We start from the raw sequence: 9,944 nt of genomic DNA on the forward strand, positions 1-9,944 counted from the left end.
GATTAAAAAATTTATTGAAAATCCATCCCCAATAATTGTCTTTTCGGATTTTATGACAAGTGGCGCAACGACAACGATTAAAAATCTTATCCGAAATTACAAATAAAATTATTTTGTATTATTTAATAATACTTCGGATAATGACACGTGGCGCAACGAGAACGATTAAAAATCTTATCAGATATTACAATTAAAATTATTTTGTATTATTTTATAAATAAATAAAATACTAATATTTTATTGCCTATTGCCAAGGCTATTGAAGTGTAATGGTGGAGATGCAAATGCTATTGCCAAGGCTATTACTATTCATTAAGGGCAGTTACTGTTTATTAGGTGGATTGAATAGTGAATAGCCCGGGGGAAGGGCTCCAACGTTGGAGTTGCTCTAACGAGGGTGTGGGTTCAAATCCCACTTCTGACATTTCTTTTCACATTTTTTTTCCCTTTTTCTCATATTTTCCTTTATTTTTACGATAACGAGTCTTCATGTTTAATTATTCGGCAAAATGATGAATGGAAAATCATACCATATATCGGACTCAATTTTTCTTTCCTTGTGTGTTACTAAACGCAAAAAATGTGGGTGATACTCATACGTTGCACTTCCATTTTTGTTAAATAAACGTATCCTTCTCTTATTCTCTCTCTTGCGGAAAAAAGAATTTGATCGTAATCTCACAATCCCATTCAAATTTCAAAATATCTTGTTTGGCTTGAGGTTGGGAGATTCTGAATTACCATAAACATTCTGACTGCTGGGTTAAAAACACAAATAGAAATTGTTTCTTGTACAACAAAGAACCGTTGAAGCCATGAAAACCCTTCTTAAGAGACCTGATAAGAGTGCGACGTCAAGGGTTTTCTGTCATCATTTACTCCAGAATTTCTCCCCTCAGCGTGGCGCGCTGCGCATGGGTTGCGCATGCGGGTTTAACGCTCATCACATCTGTTCATCTTAGGGCCTTCGAAGTGGAAGGCCAGGACTTGATTTCCAAGATACCATGCACACTTGAGCACGTGTGTTGTTCGCAGCAGAGAAAAGCTCCATATACTCGGAGCCATTGTCCGGAAGGGATTGAACAAAACTGAACTTTATGCAAAATGTATCCAGGGACAATAAAGAAGTACACCATTTAACTGTTACAAAATCTGTCATTGTGTCATGACAAGCAAGGTGCCTTACCGAATGTGGCACAGAGGAGCGTTGGACGGGCAGGTCACAAGACCGAAGAGGGAGGAGAAAGGCCGAGGTCTTGTACAGCAAGTTACAATACCTTTCCTCGAGTTAGATCAAGTCTAAAGGGAGTGATTTATACAGTTTTTGAGAGAACCCCGGAAGCAAATAGAAGGTTTCTTCGAGAAAACTGCATCATAAACATTAAATGAATGATCAACTCTTCATAATTATTAAGCAGAGATAAGTTACTGTTATTGACAATTTGTACATTTACCCGTAACGAATAGACAGGAGTAGACTTCGTCGGCAAAGTCTTCACTGATCTCAATCTGCTGGTATTTCCGCTTTTGCTGATTGAAACCATAATGTTAGTGAAATCACTTTGTTTACAGAAACGCATAAGAAAGAGAAAGGAACTGAGGAACTCACTCTTCTTCAGTTCTTGGCAACTTTGTACTTGGAGTTACGTCCCATAGTTTTACAGTGCAATCGGCAGATCCAGAAGCAAGAAGCGAACCGTCACCACTGACATATCATAAATCATACTAAGACAGTTTTCTACACACGGAATATTATGGTATGAGAAAGAAAAGATGATCCACCTGAAATCAAGTGTCCATACACATGAGGTGTGACCCGTCAAAAGTGTAACGCAGCGGCCACTTGAAAGGTCCCACATCATGATTGCTCCATCTTCATCACCAGAAGAAATGTAACGGCCGTCAGGTGACATTGCCAGAGACAAAACCATACTCCTGTGACCAATAAATATTCGAACACACTCTCCAGTCTGTACATCCCACAATCGAACTGTTTTGTCACTCGAACCAGTGGCAATGTAGTTGCAGTTGACATGCCATTGCACACACTAAAAAAAATGCAACACATCAGAATTTTTGTTGGATGGATTATGGCACAAGGCAGTAATTCAATAAAAAACTGAACGCTTCAAATTTACAAAATACAGATGCGGACATAAAGTGAGAGTTACTGACATCAACATCAGATAAGTGTCCGGCCATTAACCTCAAAGGCTGAATTCTGTCCATAGACCATATCCTTGCTGTTCGATCATGGGAAGTACTGGCAAAATAATGACCTACAGGGCTAAACTGCATAAGACGAAAACCTATACCATTAGCGTAGAATTAAAAGAGGTATTGAAGTGGAGACAGAAGAAAATAAATCCCATGTGACCAGAAATCAAGATTTAAAATCTGTTGCTAGAAAATGTGAGCGGACTGTGGTTATGTCAAGTTCAACCAGATATACCTGAACATCCCATACTGGGTAATTATGACCCTTGTAGCAAACAAGATTTGCATTTAGTTTTGTGCTCCACAACCGAACTGCACCATAGCAATGGAGTTTCTTACCAACTAGTTTATTGGTACAAGAGAGGGGAAGGATGGGGGGGAGAGAGATATAGAACAGCTAAGGACAACATACCAGTTGAGTCTGCTGAAGAGGAAAGTATAAAAATCCCCAAGGGGATTGAAAGTAGCTGAATAAACTGGCCCTGAATGACCCTGAAACAAAGTATATGGTTTTTTCCCACCATTGACAGAACTTGTTCACTTGAAGTGGTGGTACCATTCTCAACCTGCAAAGCTGCTGCACAAGCATAGTTCAATATACTTGCACATTTGCACATTTCAAGAACAGGTAAAAAAAATCGTCATACAAAAACTGAAATTTGAAACTTACAATCAAGGCTTTGTTGCCCAATCTTTGCCATATCCCATACCTGTCGAAGAATGCTTCAACATTAGCTCACACTTGAAGAGCAATATGCACAAGAAGAAAGTAATAAGATAAGATGAAACCTTCGGCGACGAGTCTGAAAATCCACCAGCAACCATGGATCCATCATGGGATATAGACGAACAGTTTATCCTGGAAAATTGTTGAACAAAAAGATGAGTAATGGAGTAGAAAATGGAACCCAGTGTTGGTCAGAGACAAAGAGAGTTAAGGGAATTACCCATTGTGCGTGTTGATGAATGTATAAAAGCTGACAGATGGCAGCGCAGCACTACTCAATTGCACACGGTTTCTCAAGTCTTCAAGAATAGAATGTTCAAGCTCTGTGGGACTGAAGGAATCAACAAAAGATTAGTAAGTAACCTGCATTTGATCTTAAGCATGGACTAACAATTTCCTATACCAAGACGCTGAACAAACATGCAGCGAAAGGCTTCACTTAACAAAATATTATCTAATGAGCCCACGCTGAAAATTACTCTCTGTCAATCAACACTTCACATACTGGTAGCTGACAAATCAACTTCCTTTTGATCTATGTAGTAGCTTTGCATGGAACTGAAAATACTTCATAAAACTCAAGCTATGTCCATTGATCCCAACTTTACTGACTTCTAGTTTAACAAGACTCATTTAAACAAATTGGAACCAATATTATATTTCATCTAAACGTACAGTTCTACCATTACCTACATCCAAAGTCAAAAGAAAAGGAGGAGAAGGGAGGGGGGTGGATTCCAGAAACTACATTACTGGCAAAGTAAGCTCTGGTTTGACTCTTGGTACTGCAGTTACAGGGGTTGCCTCAGGGCGTGCGCTTTTCGCTGCACCAGCAGCCTTGTCCTTTTTCAACTTTTTGTTCGAAGCCCCCTGTTTAGCTCCTTCACTTAATTTTTTTCTGAACCAAAAACAGATTGACAAAAGTCAATGATATACCAGCCAATAGTTACAAGCACATTACTTCAAAAAATTGTACTCTGAAGCTGTGAAGTTGTTACAGGATTTCAAAGTATATTTGCACCTTATTCTCATTCCTGTCCCCTTCTTTGCTTTCTCCTTCTGCCTTTTCAGAGTCTAAGGCCTCAGCCTTGTCCAAGCATTCGTCCAAGGAATCTTCGAGCAACTGCAACAAAATATATGATTGCACAGAAAGTCAGGAAACTGCAAATGAGTCTGCATGTTTTATGCACGTTTGGTCAAAAAACTTACTGGTTATTTCAATAAACATATTTTAAGTGATTATTAAAATATAAAGCAGCAGCTTTGGGTAACATGTTAATCGAAAATGCAAAAGCAAAAGAAACTTTACCTTTCTAATAGGAGGCAGATACTTTCAATATGCAACAAAATGAGTACTATTAAAAATTCTTCAAAAATCTTCATGCAGCTTCTAAAAAGAAGTTTATTCATTTTCATTAGAGAAATTCAAATACGCACAAGAACCAGTTTGACATACACACTATATAGTCAGCATTCTTGACTCACCCCCCCCCCCCCAATGTATTTCCTTATGGTTTATCTGATTAGCTGAATCCAGGCTACTTCCGGTAAGTGTTACAGCCTCAGCATCATCAGAAATTGAGCTGGGTTGTCCAGGAGAAACTACAAAACCAATTAAAACATTAGATATGAACATATTGTTATGTAGCATATCACACCTTCAACCAGACATCAAACCAATATACCTTGGAAGTTAATATGCTCATTGATAATCCCAAGCACTGTGGCGGACTGTGACTTGTGTAGAAACTGCAGCAGAAGCTCATACGAGTACGGGAAAGATAATTGACCCAAAAATATGTTGTTCAACTATTTATATATATGGTTATATACACAGCCTACAAAAACAACTAAAAGAAGAACCAGAATATTACCTGGCATATCTTTATGTTGACTTTGCTCTGCCTAAGAGAATGAGCGAATTCCATCTCCTGAGTAACAACAGAAACATGAGAAACTTTCTTAAGGTGCTGATGTAATCATAAATCTAAAATGCAATACTGAGAATGTTCCAGAAGTTAACACCTCCAAATGAGAAGGAGAAAGAACGCCTTCCAACTTCTGTAGATCTCGTTGGTGCATCATTTCGTGGTTTTCACGGAAGCTGTTGAAAAATGTCCGAGCCGGTAATATGAACAAAGGACAGGTGTTCACTCATTGACCAGTAATTACACCAGAAGTTTAAGCCTCAAGAGAGTAAGAAATCAACGACAATCACATAAATCTAACAAGACATGACAAGAAGTAAGAGATATACCTTCTTGAATATGACCTTTAGCAACCAGATCCATGAAACAATGAATAAATACTGGATAGAGAACACGAAGCGACTCATGCTGCATATGCGGAAAATATAAAACATTAAAATATAAGAAGTAAAATCCATAGACAAATTAACACAAAAAGGTAAGTTACCCTGTTCAAATCTAGTGAACTGTAAATCCACGACCTCAACTTGGCATATGCATCTTGGTACTGTGCTGGACCTTCCTCATATCTGTAAAACAAATAATGCCAACTAAATAACTAAAAGAAACCTCAAACCAAAAACACTAGAATGAACAAACAGAAACATAAGCATTTACATGTACACGTAAAACGAATGCTCCTATTTCAGCTTTTCCCATCGTCTTAGAAACACTGACATTGAAGCTGTGTGCTTAATCAATCATATAATGATCCGACTTCCAAACTCTAATTTTCTTTTTTGTATAGTTCCTACAGTTAATCATTGAACCCAATATACCTAATTTTTCATAATAGCCGGAAACCTTAGTAGTGAACTCTTCTCGGTCATGCCTTTATCCCAATGGGATTAGTTCTGAGCTCTACAACAATCTCAATTCTAGTCATGCCTAAAGTCCGAACTTCACCCCACTACAACACCAATCGAAATTCCACTGTACGGTTTCCATACAGAAATTAGTGGACTTAAGACACCCAAAATTTCACAAAATCCGGAGACCTGTGCTGAACTCATTTCGGCAATGCTTTAAACCTACTGGAAACTAGTACTTAGCTCTCTGAAATTCCCAATTCTATTAATGCCAAAGTCCGAAATTTGCCCCACTAAAACACCAATCAAAATTCCACTGAGTAATACTAAAACCTCAGCTTCTAAGTTCAAATAAAAACTACAGCTAAACCCCGCATGTATCACGTATAACCATTATAACCCAAAAATCAACAACAAATATCAAATGGAAGTGCGAGAAGAACGAAAGAGAGATAGTACTGAGAGAATGATAGGATGTGCTTGGAGACGTCGGGGTCCAATTTGGAATTGAAAGAGATCGGGGACGAAGAGCTGTTGTTATTCTTGTTTAGTTCGTCTTGAAAAGCGTTCTCCGTCTGCTTGAAGCCTTTCTTCTTCAAGTAAGCCGCCACGAACTTCCGCACGCTCTCCTCGTCCACCGCCTCGGCCATCTCCGCCACCGCTTTTTGTCGCTGTTTCTCTCTGTTCGAAACTGTGAACGGAAAACCCCTCAGCCATTCAGTCCCTCTTGTGTCGTCCTGGCCTTCAAATTCCCGGTCTTTCTAATCGTGGGTCACGGGACCCACAAACTTGGAATCAACCATCCGAAGTCGTTCGGAATTTTGGGCTCCAAACGTACTTGTTATTTTTAAGTGTAAATTATAGTAATGTTCCTTCAATTTTAATCAAATTGGCGTAATAGTCTCTCAGTTAAAAATTCATTACTATTGATCCTTCACCTTATCAAAATGTGTAGCTATAGGTTTTTTCATCAATTTCGTCAAAATTTTGTCAAAATAAGTTATGTTAGAATGATCATTTATACAAGTAGGGTCTCTCAACTCATCAAAGTGTGTAATTATGGTCATTTTCGTCAACTACATCAAAAAATTTGTCAAAACGAGTTATGTTGGAAGGGTCATTGCTACGATTGGGTTAAAGTTAATGAACCATTTATCCCGTTGAATTAAAGTTAAGGGACCAATAGTAATGGATTTTTAGTTGAGGAACCATAGCTGCACGTTTTGATGAGTTAAGGGACCAATGATAATGGGATTTTGGTTGATAGATAATTACTCCAATTGAGTTAAAGTTAATGGACCATAGCTACAATTTACTCTATTTTCAATTAGTTGGCCCAAACTTGGAACTGTTTTTTATACTAAATTGGTTTGGGCCTTGTTTTTGTGAATTAGGATTGTGACACATTGACGAATGAGAACTAGAGTTTTTAGTACCTTTGCAAGTGGTGGAGTGTCAAGGTAAATTTTTGTATTCAACTAATTGTGTCGTAAATTGCGTTTTGGGTTTAAACCCTCCTTCTTTATATAATTAGAATAGATCATACTATGGTTTGTCAAAAAGTAAAGTGAGTCGTCATTTCATGTACAAGACAGTATCATTTCCTCCTAAACATTTAGACACCAAGTTCCCCTTATCTAGAGAAGCAACGGTTAGATTTGAACATCGCTAGACAATTTCGTTTCTATCAAAATTCCACCACTTGCCGCTCACTCTGCCATGAGAGCAAAGAGACGCACAATATCTCACTGTAGCTTTGTTTGCCACCCTTTGGTAAGAAGATGAAAAACATAGGCTCTTTTGGTAGGTTGGATGATATATGTTATGGATCTTTAAATGGACTTGAGTCCAAGATCATTCTTTGATACGTTTAAAGAGCATCACAATTTAGATTTCTATTTTGGATCCAAATCTAGAATAACATAGGATTCTTAACCAGTTAGGCCATCTCCAACCGAAGGGTCCAGATGGCCGAAAATAGCCCGAAAACCGTATCCAACCGAGGGCTAGGCAAAATGGCTTTGGAATCAGAGAGCTGACTTCAGCTAGCCGTTGCATTTGAATTTTTTTTTTTTTATAGTTTTATTATTATTTATTATTTATAAAAATTTTCCTATAACTTCTATTTTTAATATTTTTTTTTAAATTCTATTTTTTCCTATAACTTTTATTTTACAAAATTTGTTTTTTTTTTTTTTTAAATTCCATTTTTTCCTATAACTTCTATTTCACATAGTTGCTTTATTTTATTTTAAATTCTATTTTTATCCTATAACTTCTATTTCACAAAATTTGTTTCATATTTTTTTTTAAATTATATTTTTTTCCTATAACTTCCTAAGCCATTATACAACATTAAATTAAATTAAGTAACATGAAACAATATTAAACAATATGAAATAACATTAAATAACATTAACCAACATACAAATTATACAACATAAAAAAAAAAAAAAATTTAACAACATGAAACTTAAACAACATTTTAAAAAACATTTAATAACATAAAACTTAAATGCCTACTCCATACTTCTTTTGGCCCAAAGATGTGCAACAAGATCATGTTGTAGGTACTTGTTTGTGGCACGAGAACGTATCATTTTATAGCGCCTCATGTACTCATTTATAGAGATACTACCAGTTCTTGGATTAAAAGGCAAATTAGACCCATCATATATTTTTGCACGAGCCCTTCTTGACCTATTTAGATCTTCTTGGTCGTCATCGGACTCTCAATCAATATACTCATCTCGCTCATCCTCCACTATCATATTGTGTAATATGATGCAAGACATCATGATGGAGTCCAAATTTTCTCAACTCCACCATCTTACCGGTTCGTTAATAATCTTCCACCGTGCTTGTAGAATACCGAAAGCTCTCTTAACATCTTTCCGGTATGCCTTTTGGTGTAAAGTTAACAACTTTTTTGCGTCATTCCTAGGGTTTGGAATTGCTTGGACAAGTGTTGCCCCACTTTGGGTAGATGTCATCTGCCAAGTAATACCCCATATTGTATTGACGGTTGTTGATGTAGTAGTGAAGTTGAGGTGCTTTACCTTCTGTCAAGTTATTGAAGATGGGTGAACGCCCAAGAACTGTAATGTCATTTTGGGATCCAGGGACTCCAAAGAAAGCATATCAAATCCATGTGTCATATGAGGCAACTGCCTCTAACACAACAGTTGGCTTTCTCGACCTTCCGCTAAAGCCTCATTGCCATCCGGTGGGACAGTTCTTCCAATCCTAATGCATGCAGTCTAATGACCCTATCATGCCCGGAAACCCACGGTCTTCAGCTTTGCGAAGGAACCGATTCAGATCTTCTTGATTTGGTTCACGGAGGTACTCGTCTTTATGAACCTGAACAATTGTGTCACAAAATTGTTGAAGAGTATTAAGGCATGTAGACTCATACATACTATGGGTTTCATCCATTGAATTAGCTGGAGAGCCATAGGCCATCATTCGAAGTGCAATAGTAACCTTCTGATAAGGTGAGAAACCAAGGCGGCCTGTTCTGTCCAGCTTCTGTCGAAAGTATGGATTGACTTGCGGGACATCACGAAGTAAACACTCGAAGACATGACGCCTCATCCGGAAGCGATGTTTGAAATCCTCTTCTGTGTACACCGAGTTGGGGTTGAAGTAATTGTTCATCAGATTAGCATGCGATATCGCTCTGTTTCGTGGTTTGTAAGAACCACCAGCAATAGAGCCACCCTATTGAGGTTGTTCCTCAGTTGGCTGACACATTATGGCCGCAGCTATGGCTGCTGCCATGTTTTGTTTGTTGTGCCTTACTTGAACTTCTTCATCACACTCCTCATCTTCTCGTCTCATTTGCGCCCAATTTACTTCCAATTTGGAATTGGATGAGGACCCCCAGTTGGAATCCGAAGAGGATCCAAAGTTGGAATTCATTGCAAACTTGAATTGAAATAGATTGAATTCAAAGTTGTGTGAATTATAGCCCAAAATCCACCCTATTTATAGCAAAAGAAAAATTCAAATCCAACGGCTAGCTGACGTCACTTAGCTGTTGGATTTGAATTTAAGTTGGAGTTATTAAATAATAAATTATGTTTGGCCCTCAGTTAGAGACGATCTTTTATGGCAGGGCTAAAACGAGCCCTCTGGCTCTCAGTTGGAGACGGAGGCAAATATGGCCATGTACTGTTCATTAAAATATTAATATCTTGGAAAATCTTGGAGGAACACAGG

The 9,944-nt window shown here is 37.9% G+C and overlaps 1 protein-coding gene and 1 pseudogene across 1 annotated transcript; both read right to left on the reverse strand.

Moving 5' to 3' along the window:
- Nucleotides 1-737: 737 nt before the first annotated feature.
- Nucleotides 738-6,459, reverse strand: LOC137719497 (transcription initiation factor TFIID subunit 5-like; annotated as a pseudogene).
- Nucleotides 6,460-8,966: 2,507 nt separating this feature from the next.
- Nucleotides 8,967-9,380, reverse strand: LOC137748839 (uncharacterized). Its single transcript, XM_068489031.1, has one exon. It carries the CDS (start codon nt 9,378-9,380, stop codon nt 8,967-8,969), a length of 414 nt encoding a protein of 137 aa, XP_068345132.1.
- Nucleotides 9,381-9,944: the final 564 nt, after the last annotated feature.

Source organism: Pyrus communis, chromosome 1 (genome assembly GCF_963583255.1).
Source record: "Pyrus communis chromosome 1, drPyrComm1.1, whole genome shotgun sequence".
Classification (NCBI taxonomy): domain Eukaryota; kingdom Viridiplantae; phylum Streptophyta; class Magnoliopsida; order Rosales; family Rosaceae; genus Pyrus; species Pyrus communis.

Bases quoted from the DNA above. Each gene is read 5' to 3' on its own strand.
- LOC137748839 (XM_068489031.1), bottom strand. From the start codon at position 9,380: ATGAACAATTACTTCAACCCCAACTCGGTGTACACAGAAGAGGATTTC.